The sequence below is a fragment of the Aotus nancymaae genome, unplaced genomic scaffold, assembly GCF_030222135.1.
Source record: "Aotus nancymaae isolate 86718 unplaced genomic scaffold, 86718_ANA_hifiasm-v0.15.2.pri h1tg000089l, whole genome shotgun sequence".
NCBI classification, from domain to species: domain Eukaryota; kingdom Metazoa; phylum Chordata; class Mammalia; order Primates; family Aotidae; genus Aotus; species Aotus nancymaae.
In genome coordinates, this window is record NW_026988504.1 from 2,556,541 (window position 1) to 2,580,310 (window position 23,770).

Genomic DNA, 23,770 nt, shown 5'->3' on the forward strand with positions numbered 1-23,770 from the left:
ACTATAGGACATTCCAGAAAAGACCAAATTACAAGGGAGGGAAGATGAGGGAGAACACAGGGGATTTTTACGACACTGAAACTACTCTGTGTGGCATCATAATGGTGGGTGCAGGACATCACGCATTTGGCAAAATCTGCAGAGGGTCCGTCACCAGGAGTGAGCCCTCATGTAAACTACGGACAGCAATTATAATGCGTCATTATTGGCTCTTCAATTGTAAAAAACATAACAAACCGAAGCAAGATATCAATAACAGTGAGAAATGAGGGGAAGGAAGTACATAACAGACTTGCTCAGTTTTTCTGTAAAATTAAAACTGCCCTAAAAAAATGAGGTCTATTAATTTTTTAAAAAAGACTGCTGGCATGATGGCTCAGGCCTGTAATCCCACAAACTGGGAGGACATAATTGCAAAACACATATCTAATAAAGAAACTGGCATCAAGGCTAGGCGTGGTGGCCCACGCCTGTAATCCCAGCACTTTGGGAGGCTGAGGCGGGCAGATCACTTGAGGTCAGGAGTTCGAGACCAGCCTGGCCAACATGGTGAAACGCCATCTCTACTGAAAATACAAATATTAGCCAGGCGTGGTAGCATGTGCCTCTAATCCCAGCTACTCGGGAGGCTGAGGCAGGAGAATTCCTTGAACCCAGGAGGCGGAGACTGTAGTGAGCCAAGACTGCGCCATTGCACTCCAGCCTGGGTAACAAAAGCGAAACTCCGTCTCAAAAAAAAAAAAAAAATATATATATATATATATATAATAATAATAAAAAGACTGATGTATAACTATATGCTAACTTACCAAAAGAAGACAAAATTTTTAAAAAGTTACTTAAAAAGAGAATGCCATAAAATGACAGGCAAGGAGACCACTCTCGGTTGAGGACAACTAAAAAGGCCTGAGGGACAGAGGCAATGCATGGACCTTAATTAGATCCTGGGCCACAACAAAATCAACAGGTACAAAAATGCCTACTAATGCACATTTTGCAAACACTTGGGAAAATACAAATATGGGCTCTACAGCAAATGACATAGAACTGATGTTCCTTTCTTGAGCAATTTGATGGTACTTTGGTGATACAGAAAACCATCCTCGTTCTTAGTGTCAGGATGTCCGTGTCTTTCAAATGGTTTGGGGGGAAAAGCGTCTAAGTGTCAACAGGGGAACAGTATAAAGGCATTTATCCTACTGGTCCTTCCATCCCCTGAGGGTCAATAACTGTAAAAGCTGGATCTTTGAAAAGACTGATAAAAAGCACATAAACTCCTCATAAGAATAATCAACAAGAAAAGAGAGAAGGCACATGCACCCAGCACTAAGAGCAAAGGAAGGCACCTCACTCACAGATACCCCTGACACGGGTGAGTTTCTAAAGGGGTACTGTGAGCCAGTTTATGTCAACGCATTGGAAAGCTTAGTTGAAATGGACAAGGTCCTACAAAAGCAAGTTAGCAAAGCTAACAGAAAAACTGAACGTGAAAGAAACGAGATCAGTAGTCAAAAATCTCTCCACCAACAAAGTATCGCCCCACAGAGCTTTCTTTGTAAGTTCCACAACATTCAGACAACAAATACTTCAAACATCACAGAAACTATTCAAGTATACACACAAAGAAGGAACATTCCTCGGCTTCTTTTCTGAGGCCACAATTATTGATTACTTCCACCGGGCAAAGACAGCAAGAAAAAGAAGAATCCCTGGCCAATCTCACTCACGAACACAGATTTAACATATGGAACCAAATGGCTGCAAACTGAGTTAAGCCCTGCATGAAACGGATTATTCTTGACACAGGTCACCCCAAAAAGAAACTCGTGCATAACAGGGGACGGTCATTCAGCATCACTCCACGGAGCAGCTGCCTAAGGGAGAGGAGTCCTGTGATCACCTTAACACACACACACACATAACCAAGGGAGACAAATCAACATCTACTCACTATTTTTTAAAAAAACCAAATTAAGAATTGAACTTTCTAAATTGGATACTGCTGATTGTTTTTGTTTTACAAAAAGCCTGGGGCAAATGTCATACACTGAACCCTGGAGCTCTCCCTGTGGGAGGACAAAGGAAACAAAGGTGGCCCCACCCTCCTCTCCACTGGAGGCATCGGCAGCACAGAGACAAAAAGAAAATAAAAACACAGCTGGGAGCCAGGCGCAGCAGCTCATACTGTAACCCCAGCACCTTGGGAGGCTGAGGCGGGAGGACTGCTTGGACTCAGGAGTTTAAGACCAGCCTGGGCAACCTGGTGAGACCCTGACTCTACAAAAAATACAGAAATTAGCCAGGTGTGGTGGTGTGCACCTATAGTCCCAGCTACTTGGGAGGCTGAGGTGGGAGGAATGCTTCAGCCCAGGAGGCAGAGTTTGCAGTGAGCCATGATCATGCCACTGTTCTCCCACCTGGGTGACAGAGTTTCAAAAAACAAAAAAAGAGAGAGACCCAGTTTTTTTAAAAAAAGGTTGTGTTCTGTAAGTTACCAGGAGTGTAAGAGGAGACTTGCTCCCTGCGGATGCAGGGTGCTGGACCTTAATGGTTACTGGAGAAAATCAGAGCACAGCACAGCCTATCATTTAAAAAAAAACAAAACAAACCTGTGACAACAGCCAGCGCTGGAGAGGAAGGTGGGCAGCTGAAACACTCATGCGGTTTAGAGCAGAGACAAGATGGGAGCCAGCCCAATGCCCATCTGTGGCGAAGGCGCCGAGAAGGGCTGGGTCTTGCTCGGGGACGGCAAATGAGGGAAGAGGCACAGCTGCAGTTCCCTGGGGTCGGGCAGGAATCTGCCGAGCCTCCCACTGAGTGAGCAAAGCGCACCACGGAAGAGCGCACCTGTGTCCGCCCAGCATCAGCAGCTGTGCACAGAGGCTCTCAACTGTGCCCGAGAGCCAGCACCCGGGGGGCTCCGCAGAGGAGAGCCAGGGAAGGACAAACTCAAACCCACTATGCCAGGCGCCGCAGGGGAGGGCAGGGAAAGGAGAGACTGAGACTGGGGAAGACACGCCAGGGGCCTGTGGTGCACACCTGGCGGTTCATTATATCACGCTTCTGTAAATTCTACTTCCTTGATAATGATCACTTTGAATTTACCAGACATTTAACAGAAGGAATTAAAATCAAGCTGGTATCCAGGTACACACAGAGGTGAGATGGCACTCCCCTGTGGGAGGAGCTGGGTGAACGCCTTTCTAACTTCCGAGGCTGGCTCCTGCTCCGTGTCTAGGGTCTGAAGCCAGCCTGGACGCCTTTCTAACTTCCGAGGCTGGCTCCTGCTCCGTGTCTAGGGTCCGAAGCGTTCCTCGAGGTCTCTGGCTGCCCTGGGCCCACACTGCATCACCACCTGTGCCGAATGCTAGCTGAGAACACGGGACAGTGGACGGGAACTGAGAGTTCACTCAGTGTGTGAAGAAACGGAGTCAGCTGGTCCTCACTGTGAAGCCAGGAGGCAGCGTCAGCACCGAGGAAGCAAAGGCCCAGGAGACTGACCGCACAACCGAAACCGGAACTCAGGTTTGTTGGATTCCACATCAGGGCCCTTATAAACACGCTCAAGCACACATGGGGCCTCCACGCCCTCCAGGAACTGCTTTTCATGTATCACACAGAGCATGGTTAGACCCGCAGCTGGCTGTTCAAGATGGACCAAAGTTCCCACCCGGGAGGACGAGGACGACAGTCAGCACTCACCTCCCACACAAGCAGCTACGGGAGGGGGGCGAGCACTTCATCTGTTGCCGGGCAAAGGAATTGCAAAAGGCCGGCCATTCTGACCTGGGGCAGGGAAGCCTGGAAGCTGCATCTGCAGGGCAGCTTAGAATTAGCCCTTTAGAACTTTTAAAACATTTTCTTTTCTAAGAAAATCACTGATGCTTCATGCAGTTTTTCAAACTACAAGGCAGACACCCTCGAGGTCTATCCCCGGAGAATTACACACAACTGCTGTTTTCACAGCAGCAAAGATAAGCCACGCGTGCCCTGCTTCCAGGCGGTCACCGCGCGAACATGTTCTGCCAGAGACACGGCGCCCTCCTTGTGCCTGGTTCCCTGGGCCGTTTAGTTACTGCATTTTGGGTTTGCTGAAGCAGAGCAACGTCCACGGCTTCACAGAAGCTACGGATGGACAGGACCTGCTGCGGACCACCAACGTCGCACGGCTTCTGCAGGAGCGGAAAGGAAGCTGGAAGGCACACCCACCTTGTTGAAGACCCAGACCTCCCCGTTCACCGTGGGCCTGGGCACCCCGTGGCCGTTGTAGTGAAAGAGGACTCGCTCTTCCTTGGCGTTGCGGCGTAGGGACGTGCAGAGCTTCTTGACTTCGTCCACAGTTGGGTCAAGGCTCTGCTTGTACCGGGCCTGTTGTAGGAGAAGAAATGAAGAAATTTACCACGGACTCAAGGGAAAGCCTGGAACTCATCCCCTACTCTTTCCTCTGAGTTTGCAGTTAATAGCTGTGTGGTCCTGAACACACGGCTCAGAGCTCTCCATCTATAAAACTGGATGATGCCAGGCACCACGGCTCATGCCTAAAATCCCAGCATTTTAGGAGGCCAAGGTTGGAGGATCAGTTGAGCCCAGGAGCTCAAGACCAGCCTGGGCAACAGAGTGAGACCACATCTCTGCAATTAAAAAAAAAAAAAAAGCCAGGTGTGGTGGCACACGCCTGTAGTCCCAGCTGAAGTGGAAGCATCGCTTGAGCCCAGGAGGTTGAGGTTACAGTGAGCTGTGATCGCATCACTGTATTCCAGCCTGGGTGACAGAGTGAGACTGTCTCAAAAAAACAAAACAAAACACTAGCTAAGAACTACCACACGATGGTTATAAATATTCATTCAACAAATATTTATTGAGAACTACTAGGCACATCAATGAGATAAGTAATGCCTGTCACATGGCAACACCAAGTCAAACGCAGCTGCCACTGGGGCACCAAGTGTTTCTCAGAAGCACGGGGTCCTTCCGAAAACATCTGGAGCAGGGAAGAGAGAATCTGCTCAAATGAAGGAACCCGCAGTGTATACCCAGCAGCAATGGTGAAGAGTGGAAGGACCGGGTAAGGAATTGCCCTGCCGACAGCTCCTCCCTCCCCTCCTGCCGGGAACCTTCTGGATGCCTGTAAGAATTCCCTGAATTAGCAGAACCTAAAACGGACACAGAACAATCAATAGCCTTGATGCACACAAATGATAAACGGAGGACCTCATGGCAAAGAGAACCCCATGCAGAAAGCTACTGAGCAGACCAAACTCATAGAAATAAGCTTAACACATGGCAGTTTTTCAAAGCCCTCCTAGAAAACACAAGCAGCCCGAACCAATGGAAAGATGCTCCCTGTTCGGGTAGGCTGCATCGACATTCTTAAGATGTCAGCTCTCGCTAGCTTAATTCACAGATTCAATGCATTGCCAATAAATACCCCAACAAGCTGTTTTACGGAGTTTAACAAGCTGCTACTGAAGGTCACATGGAAAAACAAGCAGGCATGAAGGGCCAGAAAAGCATGGCAGCAGAGAGCTCTGCACGTGGCCTGGCCCTGCCAGACATCGCAGGCTCCTCTAGGGCCTCTCATCAGATGGCGAGCCTGGGGGCGCGGAGCCCAGCAGCCCAGGGAACTCACACCTAGTCCAGAATCAGACCCACACACACGTGACTTGGCTTTCTTGAGAACAGTGTTTACACAGTCCTAATGCTATGAATGCTGATTTTATTTTAATAAAAACTGTGCCAACTTCCGGAGAACCCAAGTGTAGAGGGCAGGCCAGGGAGGAGACAGGCCTGGCTGGGTGGCAGGATGCTGGAAAATGGGCACAGGCGGGTGTCGCGAGAAGCTGCTCTGGTTCCCAGTCATCACTCTTTGGCTGAGAAGTACTTTTCATGGTGAACTCCCAACAAAGAACTGACAGAGTAAATCCCGACCTTCCGGGGTGGGGAGGGGAACAGCGGGTGTGAAAGCGCTGGGGCCACACCAGGCAGTCAGGAAAGACGCCCCAAGTGGAGGAATCAGTGCAAAGCTGCACCGGCATACGCCATGAGAACAAACAGCTAAAAGGGTGTGCCTCTGGGTGGGGGTGAGGCTTTTAAAAAGGAATGTGTATGTTCATCACTTTGATAAACTTTCAGAACTTTATTTTAAGAATAACTAAAGTAAGGCCAATGCTATGATCATCACTTGAAGAAAAATGCCGGTAAGCGTTCAGAACGTGCCGGGGAGGCTGGCTTTGAAGGGAGACCTGGACTCCCGCTGTGCCCGGGCTGGGCACACAGATGTGCAGGAAGCTCCTGCTGATGTGACCGAGAAAGGAAACAGAGAGGACATGCCCTGAGGAGGGCACACCGCTGCCAGGCGTGGTGGCTCACACCTGGATTGCAGCATTTCAGAGGCCAAGTTGGGAGGATCACTTGAGGCTAGGAGTTCAAGACCAGCCTGGGCAACATAATGAGACCCCCCCCATCTCTACAAAAAACAAATAAAGACAGGTTCCCTGGCATTTCCGGAGAACAAGAGTTCGATGTGAGGAAAACAACAGGAAAACGAGGCCCAGTTCCCGCAGCATTAGCCCCTCTGTTGTATACAATACACGACATTTGGTCTCACCTAATTATCTACATTAAACTCTAGTTTATGACAACAGAAAACCCTTGGTGTTCTGTACCCTGTACTCTGGAGGTCGTCAGTAGATGTATGAGACTTAAAATCGGTTTTTCCAGGTTCCCCCGATTTTGTGTACCTGCAAGCAAAGCCCGTAGAGAACTACCAGCGAATCCACGGCTGGTAACCCTGGGCCACGGCAGGACAGTGCGGAGCCCTGGTCTCAGGCGGGCTAGGGCGGCAGAGTGGTCTCCCCTCTCAGCATCCCTCCCTCAGGACCAGAATGCTGCTCGAAAAACTGTCACCAAGGAGACTTGAGAGAGAGCTAACAAATTGATAACGCGGAATTTTCAAGTCCATCAATGAGGGATGTGCGTTGACACCCACGGAGGCTCTGCCAGAACAGGGCTGGCCCCCAGGGAGCCCGGGTCCACGAGGAAGGAGGAAGTGCTCAGAGAAGCACGGAGCGTGACAGGAGGGGTGTCAACGCGTGGCCTGGGAGGCCGTGTGTCACCTGCTCCCGTAGGTGGGCAACACTGGCCCGCGGGGGACCTCAGCCGTGTGGGGGCCAATCTGACCCACACGTTCTGGAAAGGCCTGTTTGCCCAGCTCTCCCACAAAATTCCTTCCTGAATCCCTTCAGTAGGAAATCATTTCTTCTTTCTCTGAATTAACTTATACTGCTCACTATACAGTTACGTGCAGCTATCTCAATTCTATGTAGGCGGTAAATTCCGTGACGGCACGCACTGCGTACCCACGTGTGCCTTGCTGTACAAGGCACTATTGTATGTCCTTTCCCCAGCCTTACAACATACTCAAGTTACCAGAAACTAACTGCTGAATGATAATCAGATTTTTACTGACATTCAATGCAATAATTAGTAACGACATCAATTTGTAATAATGAGACCGACAGAATCCCGCCTGAGGTTGAAGTGGCGTAAGTAACTGTGGACGTTAACCCCAGAAGGCTGCATTGAGGTGCTGGCTTCACAGGGCGTGCGAGTCATTCCTTCCGCTTTGCTACCTGAGATCCTGCATGCTAAGACTTAATGGTGGAAACGTCCTGGACGCATCACTGCTCAACTGTTTATCTGTGTTCTCGGTGAGACAGAACCAGGCCACTGAGTCTTGATGTTCTAAACACCTGAATTTTGGTTGATCCCATACAACAGGCCGAGGGCAGCCGATAAATGAAAGCGCAGTTCTGGGGGCATTTCCGAAGGAAACGCTTTATTCAGCTGTCACGACCTTGGCTGCATGCCCTCCGAAACCACATCCACACAAGTAAGTGCATTCTAAATCAGAAAATAAGTCTGAAGTAGAAGTAGCTAGACAGTCTGTCTTCAAACGGGTAGGTAGAAAGAGTGGCGGACATGTAGGGCGGGGTCAGTCTGCAGAGATCGCTTCCAATCAGTGCGGCAGCCACAGCCCCGTCTCGCCCAGGTCTCTCCGCACGAAACAAGAAAGCACGGAGTCCTGCGGAGGACCTAGTTTACCTGCTCCTTCAACCAGAGCGCCTCAGCTATAAGACCTGCATAAACATGGAATTTAGGTTTTTCTCTGAATCGGAGTTGTGATAATGGCCAATCTAAGCAGCAAGCCACATCCCATTTTGGTCTGGACCTTTATGTAAATTGAAACAAATACCTATGCATTTTTAATGTAAGTGCTTTTTAAAATACGTCACGGGTAGAAACAACTAGAAGTTTTCCAAGAAAGCCTTAGCACAGCCCCAGGCCCCAGGGCGGAGGCGGCCATCATGGAGACTCCTCCTGTGGTACTGGGGCCCTAGGAAGGAGGAGGGCAGGGAGGGAGGAGGCCTGGGAGGGAGGAGGGCAGGGAGGGAGGAGGCCTGGGGGGAGGAGGCCTGGGAGGGAGGAGGCCTGGGAGGGAGGAGGCCTGGGAGGGAGGAGGCCTGGGAGGGAGGAGGGCAGGGAGGGAGGAGGCCTGGGAGGGAGGAGGGGAGGGAGGGAGGAGGGCTGTGAGGGAAGAGGGCAGGGAAGGAGGAGGGCGTACACAGTTTCCTACCTCCAGGGACACTTTAAGGCAGCTCAAGTAGGGAAGAGCAAAACTGGAGAAGTAGGACTAGAAAAAATGGTTTTTAATGGACGCTAAAGGAGTTCTGCATTTGCTGGGTGTTTCCTTTGCGAGCACAAGAACTAAAGGCATTTTTATTTACTACCAATAAGAGCAATAATGGGGAAATCATACTGGCGAGAAACCCAGTGCAGTTGAGGCGTGCCCAGTGGGGGCGGGAGGAGGGTGCACCCGCAGTGCTGCTGGCTCAGCGGAGGTGGGGTGCACCCTGCGTTCCCAAGATGGTGCGTGCTGAAGAAGCCTCGGCCTCTCCCGAACCAAAACATGAACGCATGGGTGTGAGAGCGCCTCTCAGCTAAAACCAAGTGCATCTGTTAGGCAGAAACGTCGCAATGGGGGCCTCCTTCCCATGTGCTCAGAGGGCACTCTGGAGCCCGGAAGAGTCCTGCAGGGCAGGAGAAGAGGAGAGAGGGACGGAGTGGCCTTCATTCCCCACCATAGTAATGACCGGGAGCACCAAGAATGGGATGGAAGATTCCAGAGAACACAGCCACAGTGCTGGGTGAGGTAAGGGCCAGAGGCAACAGGGATCCCAATCCACCCCTCTCGAACCCTCTGCAGCTGTGAAGACACTGATTTATCTCCAGTAACCTTCAACTCACTGGCAGTTTTATCTGACAATATGAAGAAAACAGCAAATCTTAAGTGTAAATGCTTATTCTCCCACCCATGAGGACTTATTTCCTGCTGAGTGTGACACCAGTGAGTACAACAGCAATCATTGTCAACCCTCGTTGTCCATTCTAAGCACTGTTTCCATTTTCACCCGAACAGTCACAACTGCCATGTGCACAGCCCTTGAGGGAGCTTTCGTGAGCATCCCCTCCTTGTGCCTCCTGGATCTCACACACAAGGCGGAACGGGTGTTCCCGGCTCATGTTGGCAGCCCCACCAGGAGAAGTGAGCCACCTGAGCTCCTATCAATCAGGAAGCAGACTTCAAACCCTTTCTCCAAGGTCCAGGGTGGGCCGGGGGGTGGGGGTGTGTGAACGGTTGCCCCTTTCCATGCATATTAAAACCACTTACCCTTAATGAACACAGGATAAAGACTTCTGAAGTCATGGGCTGCAGATACAGACAAGGACAGAACACATGCAGGGCTTGCCAGACAGCAAGGCAATCAGGAGGAAGGAAAAGGGGGGCTGTAAACTGAACTCAAGGTATCAGGGAGTCTCCGAATGCCACATATCCACCCTGCTTTCTTGTTGCTAAGGCTACAGAAATCCCCTGTGCAAAGTGGTGAAGAAAAAAGGCACTGAAAGATAAGGCACCTCAAAATAAGAACAAGCCACGGTGCTGATCTCCGCATCTGCCTCCCTGGAGCACGGGCCCATCGATCTGCAGGGGCCGGGTTCACCAGAGGGCCCACAGATCGCTGGGAGATTTTCTAGTGAGGTGTCAGTGCCTCCTGCTCCCCGTCTCCGTCGCACTTATTACTTTCCTGCTGTAGCAGTTTTTCTCAATTCTACTCTCCTCAGCACAGCTATCGAACTGGGATTGGTGAAGCCACAGCTCCACAGGAAAATCACTCGCTGTCTCCTGAGGCTGCTCCTAAACAGGAGCGCTGTTCTTCCACGCCACACAGAAGGCCACGGGGTAGAGATGATTCAGAGACGTCAATAAAATTAAGCATTCGTTATTTCTGACCTTGGCTCTATGAAGGTCTTATCCTGTGGGGCTTTAGCTTCATTTTCTTACCTATTGCAGAGAAGACACATTAATGGACTAGCATGAAAGGCGCCACAGATATTAATAATATGCCTCCTGGGGCTTCATGGGAATTAATTAATATTTTTAAGGGCTTTGAAATGAGAAACACTAAATTAAATGTCACCATGTCGTGTTCAGGTTTTGTTTCACAACTAGAATGCCAGGGATAATGGCTGTGTGGTTTGAGAGGCAGGAGTGGCAAGGGAGCATCTGATCATCTGGGGGAGTTACGACAATTTCCGCTGGGCGTATAAAATGACAAAGCAAGTCTCGAAAATACAGCCTATCGTGCTAGGCATTTTTCCTGAAATGCCAAATCCCAAGGTGCAAGAAAATATATGCACGGGAATTTTGGAGGATGCAACAGCAGAAGAGAATAAGAGAATGAATCACTGAAGAAGAGAAAAAACATATAGATGGGCCCTTGGCTTAATGAAGGAAAACGCAGCTCCAAGTTTCATTTCCTTCTAGCGATGGGCTCTTGTCCTAAAATGACACCTGGTAACTATATGCTAATTAGGCCTAAGCAAAGCTCCGCAATCCGATTCTGCATTTTCCACGTAGGACTTCGTTGCTGTTGGAGCTCCTTCTCGTGCAAGTGCAGACTTCGGGCCAGAGAGCCCTGAGCATGGGAGGGACTCTGCTCCCAAGGGCCCTCGTGGCTGTGTGGTCCCGCCAGAAGCTCTGGTGAAGCTGCACAAACTGCCGCTGCTGTGGATCAAGGAGAGCCACGCTGACTGCGACGAGGAGGAGCTCGGGGGGGCTATGTGGTAGGTCTTCTGTTTTGACAAAATCCCACAAGGGGAAGAAGCCCTGTGCTGCTGGGATGGGCTGGCCACAGATATCTGCAGAGTTTCTAACATAGGCATCGTACTAGGCTGGAGCTGTGCGTACAAATGCTGTCACTGCCATCCTCCTGACCTACAGCAATGAATAACAGGTCAAGTTTAGATCCAACACACTGAGATGACTGCAACACTCTCAGAACTGTCCTGGAGGAGCAAACAGCATCTCAGGACTCAGGCCAGTTCTGCCCCCGCTCTGGGGGTCTGGTGAGAGTTTCACCCTACCCCTCACCTTCCCAAGCAGGATGCAAAGACTTCCAGGGAAATGCTGGTAGGAGGGACCTTTAGGCAGACCTGACCCTCTTCCCTGCCCGGCATTTCCCTGGAAGGCCTCACCTCCTATAGCCCTTGTTTACCCTCACCCTAAGGGTGTTAGGATGAAAAACAAGGAAGATAGAGAAAAACAAAACAAAAGCCAAAAAGAGCGAAGCAAATGTTCCCTTTCAGTTCATATGGAATGAGCAGCATGGTCTCCGTGGGAATAAAAGCTAAGAATATATAACCTGTGCCCCTCCCCATGATTCCACCCCAGTACAACCAGATGGAGCCTCTGAAGACACAGAGACTTCACGGCATTTGTTCCCAGATGCGAAGCAATCCGACAGCGTGTCTGAGGCCCTTCACCAGAGAGGAGGGGTCTGGCACACACCTTCTGTGTCTTCCCTCCTAAGCTTGCTCCCCTCTGTCCATATGGGTGGGGTCACTGACCATTTGGCCAATAGAAACCCATCCTTGACACTTGCTTGTCTTTCACCCTTTCCATCATTTTTATGTCATCAATCATTTCCTTCTGTTGAGTCTACTTCTTCAATCCTGACTGAACCCATCTACCTCATTCTATTTCCCTATCCCCACTATCAATACCCAGGCCAAGCCACTACCAAACCACCATCATCACCACCACCACCATCATCTCTACCACCATCACCACCATCATCACCACCACCACCATTATCATCATCACCACCATCACCATCAACATCACCACCATCATCACCATCATCACTACCATCACCATCATCACCACCACCACCATCATCATCAACACGACCATCATCACTACCATGATCACCATCATCACCACCACCACCATTATCTCTACCACCATCACCACCATCATCGCCGCCATCATCACCACCATGATCACCATTATCACCACCACCACCATCACCACCACCACCACCATCACCACCACCACCATCACCATCATCACTACCATCACCATCATCACCACCACCACCATCACCACTATCACCACCACCATCATCACCATCATCACTACCATCACCATCACCATCATCACCACCACCACCATCACCATCAACACCACCATCATTACCATGATCACCATCATCACCACCACCACCATCACCATCAACACCACTATCATCACTACACCACCATCACCATCAACACCACCATCATCACTACCACCACCATCACCATCATCACCACCATCACCATCAACACCACCACCACCATCACCACCACCACCATCACCATCATCATTACCATCACCATGATCACCATCACCATCATCACCACCACCACCATCACCATCATCACCATCACCATCTTTGCCACCATCATCACCAACACGATCACCATCATCACCATCACCAATATTACCACCACCACCACCATCACCATCATCACTATCACCATCGTCATCGGCACCATCACCACCATCACCACCACCACCATCACCATCACCATCTTTGCCACCATTATCACCAACACGATCACCATCATCACCATCACCAATATTACCACCACCACCACCATCACCATCATCACTACCACCATCGTCATCGGCACCATCACCACCATCACCATCACCACCACCACCACCACCAGCATCACCACCATCACCATCATCACTACCACCATCACATCACCATCACCGCCATCACCACCACCATGATCATCATCTCTACCATCACCACCACCATCATCACCATCATTGCCACCATCACTGTCATCACATCACCACCATCATCATCGCCATCATCACTACTGTATTTCTTAGATTATTGCAGTAACTTCCCAACTAACACTCCAGCCTTGTTTTGCTCCAAATGCATTCTCCAAAACTCAATAGGTCCTTCTCCCACTGAGAAGACTTTGATGGCTTCCCACTGGCTTTGAAAACTCTTTAGAAAGACCTGCAAGTCCCTGCAAGATCTCCAGCCTGGTCTGTAGGCACAATCTCTGAGAGTCTACACTTCAGCCACAAGAAAGGATATTTTGAGTCTTTTGCCTCATTATGTTCTAACCCACCTTCTAACCTTCTGCCCAGAACCTTCTTCCTGCCTTTTCTCCATGTCCAATTCCAAGTCTTGCCTGGTCATTTTCTATTCATCCTTCAAGTATCATGTTAAATGTCCCTTGTCTTTTATGTTGCAAGGATGCTGTTCCAGACACCAGACGGGAAGCCATGGCAAAGGCTGCACAGCACCCCTAGCTCCCCATCAGTGCACCAGGGTACTGGACTCCCCCTGCTGGTTTACTCATCAGTCTTCACAACTGACACTCAATAAATATTTGTGTATGTACAAATGATGAATAAACACTTCCTATTAGAGTTTACATAGCCTGATGAGCTTCTCCAGAGAGAGCTGTTTTATCAAGAGTTTGGGGTCTCTATTTTCATTTTGAGAGCATTTTTTAAAAAATCAGTTTTGATGGGTTGGAGTACAGCAGTGAAGAAGGCCTTTGCTGCAACACCCGCTTTCCTTAGCAGACAGTCTACTGCCCAGACAAAGGGATCCGCTGCTCCATACACGTAAGCTTGAGGCAGATGCTGCAGGAATCACAGGCGCCTGAACATCCAGGAAGCACCCAGGGTAGCCTAGCAATCACACACAAGCTGACGCTTCCTGGCCAGCAGGCTCGCCTGGGGTCCCACAGGAATGGGATGGGTGCTACCAGCTGAAGAGCTGCACCACTGGTCACGTGAGGGCCAGGAGAGCCTTCCGCGAGCAAGACAGAAGGAGAAGGACTGACTTGGTGACTGGCAGAAGAGACTTGTCTTTCAAGGATTATAGCTGCATGAACAGCAATAAAAGACATTTCCTTTGTTCCAGACAAGACTGCACAGAAGCAGGGGCCCATCTAGCAGGACCCTGGACACTGTTTGTAAGAAGTTTCCAATGTAAAGATGAAGGAGAAAAGAAAAAAAGGGAGGATGCTAAATGGTGATGGCACGTTGGGCAGGACCCTGGAAACTGCTGATAGGATCTTTCCAAATGTAAAGATTAAGGAGAAAAGAAGAAAAAGGAGGAGGTTAAACGGTGACGAGGCTGAGAAGGCTGAGCAGCCGCCGGCCTAGGGCGGAAGGTGCCCCCACGTGACGCCAGCTCTTTCCGCTTCCTGCTCTGTTTCCTTTGCTGGAGGACCGTGTGGACCAACGGCCAATGGCCCCCGTGGAGCCGGCCAGGACCGCATGCTGGTGACAACGGCGCAGAAACCTCTGGGAAAGAGGTGCTGGTGTCTTTCTTCGCTCTGCCTCGTCATTCTTCATGCTATTCCCCACGTGGTTGCTGTACCTAGATGGCTCCTACCGGAGGCGCAGGGGGAGTCGGCAGCCCCTCCACACCGGCGCGCCCGCACTGGCCTCACGAGGCCTTCCCCTGGCTCTCTCAGCTTGTCCTCCGCCTGTGGCCCGTCCTCCTCCGTAGACCCTCAGCTGCCTCCGTTCCTCACCCTCCTTCTTGCACAACACCGTTTCCCCAGCACGGCACCTTCAAGAGAAATCCACGGTCAAATTCCCAACCTTGCCCCACACCCACCCTTCCGGGGTCCTTGTCTACTCACTGCACCACCAAATCAGCCAGCAGAAACTCAGCCACCAAACTCAGCCAGCAGAAACCGAGGCACCACCCTCCCCTCCTGCTCCTGCCATCTCCCCAGTGCCCAGTAGGTCCCGGATGTGTCCCTGGGACATCACTGTACCACCTCTGCCTTCACGGGGGTCAAACACCCCAACCACCTTCAGGCCTCCAGGTTGATCCCTCTCCAAGTCCCCCCATTCTGTCAGAGCCTTCTTCCTTAACACACAGCAGTCAGGCCACCGAACTCTGAGACAAACCCTCCATGCATGGGTCAACAGCCTCCCCGCCCCGCCCCACCCACATGCCCTCTGCTCAACCCGGTGTCCTCACCACGGTCCCTACGGGGCCAAGCTCTTATGATTCCGTGTCTCTAAACAAGGTGGCTCTTGGCCCAGACTTTGCTGCATCCCTGCCGTGGCTGTGCACAGTCCCACCTGTGCCTTCCCCGTCACCCTCCCCCTCCCTTACACGGAGGTCCTCATGGGCTCCCTGGGGCTCACAGGGTGATTCTGATAGCAATGGGAGGTAGCCAAATACCTAGGCAGGCAGGGGCAGGTGCCTGATGGAAACTGCCTCTAAGCCAAATAACAGCCTGAAGGCTGAAAGACCCAGACTATTGGTCCCGGATAAAACCCACGACCCAGAGTGAAACTTCCGTTCCTGTTTGCCCATCCTTTCCCATTGATTCTTTCTGAATAACGCCTTTTAACCAATCAAATGTTGCCTTTACCAATACTACCTACAGCCTGCCCCTCCCCTATTCTGAGCCCACAAAAGCCCCAGAGTCAGACACACTGGAGGGACTTTCCCACCTTCTGGTGGGGGGACCACCTGCATGTCCCATGTCCCCTCTCTGCAGAAAGCTCTTTCATCACTCAACAAAACTCCCCCTGCTCGCAGCTTGATTATAGGCGCATCCCCATTCTTCTTGGGTGCTGGACAAGAGCTCGGGACCCGCCAAGTACAGGTCCCCAGAAAGGCTGTCACACTGGCTCTTTGCCCTCGCCAGCAGAGGGCAGCCGCCCTACATGATGGGGCCAGGGGCTGACTGAGCTGCTAACGTGCCACCCTCTGTTGGACTGTGGATGGCAGAACTAAAAGAGCTAATTAGCACACTAACACCCACTCTGGGGCTTCAGGGTCATGGGCGCCCGAGTCTGGGTGCCACTGTGTTTCCCTCAAGGCGACACACCTGGTCTGGCTGTGGGCCCCACATGAAGCTTGCTCCTGTGTCCCTGTTTGGAGAGGCTGGCTGGGTCTCACGCCTGCTCACTCACATGCTCCCGCCTGCCGAGAGCTGAGCACAGCGGGCTGAGTAGACGAGGCGCCCCTGCTGCGAATCTGGCAAACGGGTCAAGAGAACATTCCTGTGTCACTTTAGCGCCCACCACCGTGCTCCAGGCTCCTCCATGCCAGCTGGCCTTGCCCCGGGAGGCCACAGCCACTAAGCAGAGGCCTCTCAGGACACAGTAGCCCCTGCCTCTGGGCACAGAGGAGTCACCCAAGAAAAGGCTGTGGGTGAATCTACGTCAGAATTCTGCTTATTCTGATTAATATGCTTTTCACTCTGAACTCATGGAGGCTCCACTATCCCAGTGCCATTCTGTCCCAACACGGACCTCAGAGTTAAATTGTTATTAGGAAAGAGGGAGGGCAAGAGCTGTGCGGTGCAAATTCCGTCCCATTCCATTTGCATGTTTTATTTGCTCTTTAAATGTTTTCAATATTTCATAATAAGATGCCGTTCTGTGTAACCTTTTCCTGATGCTATCACTGCAAGGCTGGTTTCCTCCCCCTCCAAAATCTTAATGAAAAAACAAAAAAACACAAAGCTGCCACTTATCTTGTCTGTTTACATGGAGCCCCGAGCCTCTGAAATGTAAAAGGGAGAGGAAGCCTGAACTCCAGGCTGCGAGCTCACCTGAAACATCTATCCTGCCCTACCGGGACTCACAAGAACGAGGCCAGTCCCCAGGCACTGCCTGGCTGAGAGAGCCGCACACTGGGAAACCGTGGAAACAGGTGTAACCAGCATCCTCTGCAAACTCTTCACGGAAAAATGGGTCTGGGGCACATGAAAACCAGCTCACCAGGCAGAAAAGCCAGCCACGAGCCCCACACGGGCAAAAGGGGCCCGGCAGCCCCAGCCGCCCCCACGCTCCTCCCTGGCCTTGCTGCCTCTGCATCCTGAGCTCCAGACACTCTGTAGGGATGGGCCTCAAGTGACTTGTTTTTCAGAAATAAAAGAGGTGACCTTTGGAAGAAGTCTATAAATACAAAAGTCACACCACTTCACTGGCTCCTTCTCACGATTATTCTGGAATTCCGGGTAGTGTGCAGAGACTAGGAAGCCCAAGGTCGTCCCACTCTGCTTCCTTTAAAACAGCTGCTGAGGAAGACGCCAGCTCTGGGTGGCTGGCAGGCATCCCCAGCACTCCCACGCTGGAGGTGAGCTAGAGAGAAGCGACGCAGGTGTGCCCACAGGTGAGTCCCCCACCTGCCCCTCTGTAACAGGGGCCACCGTTATGGTGGAGAGAGCCCAGGTCCCGCCCAGAGATGGGAGACTTAAGGCTCACCCCCACGTCGATGATGCACCAGCCATTCGACCTGGGGGAGTCATGAGCAAAACCAAACCTCAATTTTCTCCTCCACAAAACAACTAAACTGAAGCGGGCCCTGCCCAGGTGGCTGGTGTGTAGGTCTCGTGTGGAAATCTGTGTCAAAGAGCTCTGGAGGCTCCTCCACCCCCGCCTGGCAGATGATGCGGGCGTGAGTGACCTGCAGAGCACAGGTCGGGGCAGCCTCTGTCCTGGACACGTGCGTTCCACCGCCTCTCTTACCACCATGCAGTGGGCACTGCCATCACTCCTGCCTCACTGACAAGAGGCCGGGCACAGAGAGGCGCAGTAACCCTCACGCGGCCACTGTGCCAGCCTAGGACAGGCCCATGTCAAAGCCAGGCAGCCCGGCTCAGCCCCCAGGCTTAGTGCTCGCTATGCTGATGACACCCACAGAGGCCCAGGAGGTTTCTGGGGAGCGCCCTCGCCCTCCTTGGATATGGCTGCCCGCGGCGCCGAGTCTCTGGCACACACTAACAGGCAACCCCTTCCCCTCGAGAAGGCCAACATGCCAGCGAGTGCTAGAGAAGCTGCCTTCAGGACGCAGTGCAGCCAGGAACCACCCGAATGGGGTGGATGGAGCCAGCAAGTCCCAGATGGAGCCAGGAGCTCACGACAACCTGATCACTCACTGCGGCCGATTTGTACCCAACTCCTCTGACCAATATCACATCACCTCAGGAAAATCACTCCTCCCCGTGTGAGTCCGGAGCTACCTCCAGCTGTGATCAATTGCTGCAGGTACCCAAACACTCCACATGTGGATGCCTGCCTGGCACGGACAAAACTGGGAACCTGCTGCTGGATGGAAGAAAGGGGCAGGGAGGCTCCACCCTGGTCACCAGAATCAGCACATCCATGGGAAACGAGGCGCTCGATACACAACCCTCCAGTGCCACGGCCCCACCCATGGAAGACACTCTCACTCCACCACCGAGACTGTGCGCCAGTGGAGGGAGAGCAACACGACCACAGGAGGACAAGTGACATCCAGCACGCGCATCGACGCGACCACGGGAGAGCAAGCGACATCCAGCACGCGCATCGACGCGACCACGGGAGAGCAAGCGACATCCAGCACGCGCATCGACGCGACCACGGGAGAGCAAGCGACATCCAGCACGCGCATCGACGCGACCACGGGAGAGCAAGCGACATCCAGCACGCGCATCGACGCGACCACGGGAGAGCAAGCGACATCCAGCATGCGCCTCACCTGGGCAGGAAATCAGTATTTGTTCAATGGCTGCCAAACCAGGCCAGCAAGCCGCCTGTGAGGGCTGGGCCAGGACATGCCTGCCCCCTGGGACCAGGTTTGAAGAGGTCACCTGCAGCGGCAGGGATTCCTTGACCTATCGCCTTCCCACCCACTCTGAATGAAGCCCCAGATCAGGCGCCGAGGCTGTAGCAGTGGCAAGCAGGAATCCAGACGTCAGAGCCGCTGGTATTTGCTCTATAGAGGTAAACGCAAATCTTCAGCTCGCATTCTCAACAGTGCTCTTTACTTTCGGAGAAATTTCAAATTTCTTGTCAGATTTCATTTCAAGTTCACAATGTCCGTCTCTGTTCAGACCAAGCCCATTCCCTCGCGGAGCATCAGCCCCTGGGAGCGAGAGGACATGAGCCGCTGGCTCTGTGGACGCTCCTGAGCACGCTGGGCTCTCCAGACATTCCCCAGTCTCTTGCTAGGTATTTCAGGGACCCCGTTCCAGGCTGTGCTCACCTGCCCCACAGGCTGTTTTCTGGGACACTATATGAGTCGTCTCTCTGGCCTCTGGCAAAATGCCTAGGCTTCCTTTTGTCGTTTCCCACAGCACCACCTGGACGCCCGCCCTGCGTGGAAGGGAGTGGCTGTCCCTGTAGCAGTCAGGGCTGGCATAAGTCTGCTGGAGTCTGGGCTGGGGGATGCTGAGGGTAGGAAATTGCGTACACTGAACCCAAAGAGATACAAGGTCACAGTAACTCATAACGTTCTCAACACGTGTCTGCCCAGCAAGGGCAGAGTTACATGAAATTTGTAAAATCATCGGCTCTCTTTCCTTTATGTATTATTATTCAGTAACAATTCTTCCTTCCTTCCTTAATTTGCAGAAGAAAACTAGAATAGCTGGTTTATTATTCAAAGTTCAAAAAGAAAAGGCTATTGCTTCAAGATGGGGCCTGACCCACCTCTGAAATGAAGGGGCTTCTGTGGTCTCTCACACGTGCTCAGGGTCCCCCCACTGAACGTGAGAAACACCATCTCCACTGAAAGCAACTCCACTCTCAGGGGCACTGGTGTCTGCAGACAGGCTCAGTCGGCACTGCTGGGAGGAGTGGGCCCTGCTGGCATCTGCTGGCAATGGCCGGGCAACCTGCTACACATCCTGCAACCACCCACACAGCAGGTGGGCACACGACCACCACAGTCACGAACTATCCGATGCAAATGTCAATCAGGCTGAGCTGGAGAATCTCTGCTTTAGAGGAAAGGATGAAGCTTTGAGGATATGTGGACTCTAGTCTAACACAGTAACAAGAAGCAAGGTAGAAGAAACCGTGTATAACGTACTGCACGATCTAAGAAAGAGGAAACAATGTGTGCATGTGTGCACATACAAATGTACACGAGTTTGTGTGTGTGTCATACGCGGTACACGTATTCTTACAACATGTCAGTGGTGACCTACAGAAGAAAGGATGAAACAGGCTCACCAGGACAGGAAGAGCAGCCAGGCTCTCTTCAATAAACCTCGTTTTCTGCATTTAACTTTGGACTCATGAAATATTTTACATAACTACAAAGCAAAATTTGTTTTTTTAAAAAGTAATCCAGCCAGGCACAATGGCTCATGCCTATAATCCTAACACTTACGGGAGGCTGAGGCAGAAGGATCACTTGAGGCCAGGAGTTCAAGACCAGACTGGGCAACATAGGGAGACTTCATCAGTACTAAAAATAAAAATAAATAAATGAGGCTGGGCGTGGTGGCTCACGCCTGTAATCCCAGCTCTTTGGGAGATGGAAGCAGGTGGATCACAAGACCAGCCTGGTCAACATGAAACCCTGTTTCTACTAAAAATACAAATTAGCTGGGTGTGGTGGCATGCACCTGTAATCCCAGATACTCAGGAGGTGGAGACACGAGAATTGCTTGAACCTGGGAGGCGGAGGTTACAGTGAGCTGAGATCGCGCCACTGCGCTCCAGCCTGGGCAACAGAGTGAGACTCCGTCTCAAAAATATATAAAATAAAATAAAATAAATTAGCCAGGCATGGTAGCACGCATCTGTAGTCTCGGCTACTTGAGAAGCTGAGGTGGGAGGGCAGATTGAGCCCAGGAGGTTGAGGCTGCAGTGAGCTATGATTCTGCCACTGTACTCCAGCCTGGGCCACAGTGAGACCCTGTCTCAAAAATAAATAATTAAACAAACAAACAGGGTAATGTGACTCTGCATCTGGGCCGGACATGAGAAGAAAGGGCGAATGCCTCCACAGCGGCTCAGTACCACCCCAGTGGTAGTGCTGATGTTTTCTCAAACTGCCGGTGTGGTGCAGGGTAAGAGGATGACTCATTATGCCGGGTTATGAACAATCTGAGCACTCCGTGTGGGAGGAAGCAGATACAGTTGTGAGACCCATGAGAGTAAGCAAGCCTTGCAGTCCTGAGCCTGACCCTATTAAGAGAGCCTTCGTATTTATCCTTCATCACACACATAGAGAAAGGGGCTGAGCATGAGCAACGGCAGCCCGGGGGCCCAGATGAAGCTCTCCACCACCTCCCACTAAAGGAAGCCAAGACTCCCTGGAGACACAGCCGTGGCTGATTTCAGGCCTAGGGTAGAAGAAGTACAAAATGGCACGGAGCATGCCGGCTTGTCATACCGTATCAAAAAGAAGCAACAGAGGACTGCGAGACCCATACCACGAGGCTCAGGGGCCGACACAAAGACAGAATGACGCGGGCCTCAGAGGGGAACCAGCGCAGTGGGTATGCACTCAACAGTGTGGTCACACACGTCACACCACACACACCTATGCACACACATACATGCACGCACACACACGTGAACACACACATATCACCCACACACACACTAGTCACCTTTGAGAGAAGTGGTGAGAGACGAATGCAATAGGTAGTGCACTCGACAGGGTGGTCACACACATCACACCTCACACACCTATGTGCACACATACATGCACGCACACACGTGAACACACACACACTAGTCACCTTTGAGAGAAGTGGTGAGAGACGAATGCAGTAGGTAGTGCACTTGACAGGGTGGTCACACACGTCACACCTCACACACCTATGCGCACACATACATGCGCGAACAGACACGTGAACACACACATATCACCCCCACACACCCCCCCCCACACACACTAGTCACCTTTGAGAGAAGCGGTGAGAGACGAATGCAGTAGGTAGTGCACTCAACAGGGTGGTCACACACGTCACACCTCACACACCTACTTACGCATGCACACGCACACATACATCACACCCACTGCCACACACACCCCTTGCTAGTCACCTCTGAGAGAAGCCCACGTGATTTTGAAAAGTGTCTAATAAAGGAAAGTAAGTATTGATGCTGGCTTTACTACATGGCTGTACCTACAGCTATCCAAATAATCATGAGAGGGTTTCTTTATATAGAGATACTCCAGTTAACAAGTAAGGACGGCTGAGCACAGTGGCTGGTATCTGTAATTCCAGCACTTTGGGAGGCCGAGGCAGGAGGATTGCTGGAGGTTAGGAATTCAAGACCAGCCTGGGCAACATAACAAAACCCTCTCTCTACAAGAAATTTAAAAATTAGCCAGGCATGGTGGCATGTGCCTACGTTTCCAGCTACTTGGCAGTCTCAAGTGGGAGGACTGCTTGAGCCCGGGAGTTTGAGGCTGCAGTGAGCTGTGTTTGTGCCACTGTACTCCAGTCTCAGTGACCAAGTGAGACCCCTGTTGCAAAAAAAAAAAAAGGAAAAAGAAATAATAATTATAACACCATCTTTTCATAATCTCTAATAAACGGATCCAGGCAATGATCATCAGTGGCTGCTAACATCACAGAGAGAAGACAATCAGACATCCTAAAGCCAGGATGCAGCACCACACATGAAACATCCCCCAGCTGAATCAGAAGCTAGGGGGGCCCAGCTGTGTCCACCACCTAGAGGAACAACTCAAGGGACAGAGGTGAGTGCAGCTCACCACAGGGCGAGCGGGGAGAAGCCGCTGACAAGATCCAGACCACAATAAATTCTACAGGATGCATGATCCAGTTTCTTCAACCAGTCAATTGGAGGAAGAGACAGGCAGACAGATGCACAGACAGTGCTGGGGTCGGGGACTGACTTTTGGATTAATTACATGGATTCGCAGAGCAGACGAAGTTACTCACAATACATTCACCTTACTTGCATCCTGATTCAAACAAACGTGTGTGTGTGTGCGTGTATGTGTGTGTGTGTTCAGAAGCATACTTATCTTTAGAGAAAGTAAATATTTCGTTCAGAAGTATAGACAGATGAAATTACATGAAGTCTGGGATTTGCTTCATAATCCGCCAGGGGAGTGGGAAGGAGACAGGGGGTGGGTGCTCAGCGGAAAGGAGACGGGGAGCTGGCAGCTGCAAACGACTGAAGATGGATGCTGGGTATATGCTGAAATTTTCCACAACAAGAAGTTTAAAAATAAACAGATGAATAAGCCATAAAAACAAATAAAGAAGCAAATGAGCAGGCACATTTGAAAATGTTTCAAGGATTAAAAGAAACTTTCTTAGAAAACGCTTTTACATAACTTCATGGTAAAGTCCGAATTTGCTATTTTAATTAGAATCTACTTGCGTGAAGCATTTCCCCGAGGTGTGGCCAGACCTTTTTAAAAGGTGTCTAGACAGGTAGAAATCGTAAATGTGTTTTTAGCAAAGGTATACACACCAAAAACCTGAAAGCTTACCATATCCAGAAAAATATATTTTACATTGAACAGGAGAATGTTTGAGGGCACTGATCAAAAATTTTAAAAATGAACATTAAAAAGAAAAGTAAAATACGTCTTACACA

The 23,770-nt window shown here is 51.1% G+C and overlaps 1 protein-coding gene across 2 annotated transcripts in view; it reads right to left on the reverse strand.

Annotated features, from left to right (window-relative positions):
- RPTOR (regulatory associated protein of MTOR complex 1) overlaps window positions 1-23,770 on the reverse strand; it is a 427,638-nt gene that overhangs the window by 255,069 nt on the left and 148,799 nt on the right. For both annotated transcript variants that reach the window (XM_064369298.1, XM_064369297.1), the window contains exon 4: window positions 4,210-4,368. In XM_064369298.1, the coding sequence (XP_064225368.1) occupies window positions 4,210-4,368 (159 nt within the window). The remainder of the gene's footprint in view (window positions 1-4,209; window positions 4,369-23,770) is intronic.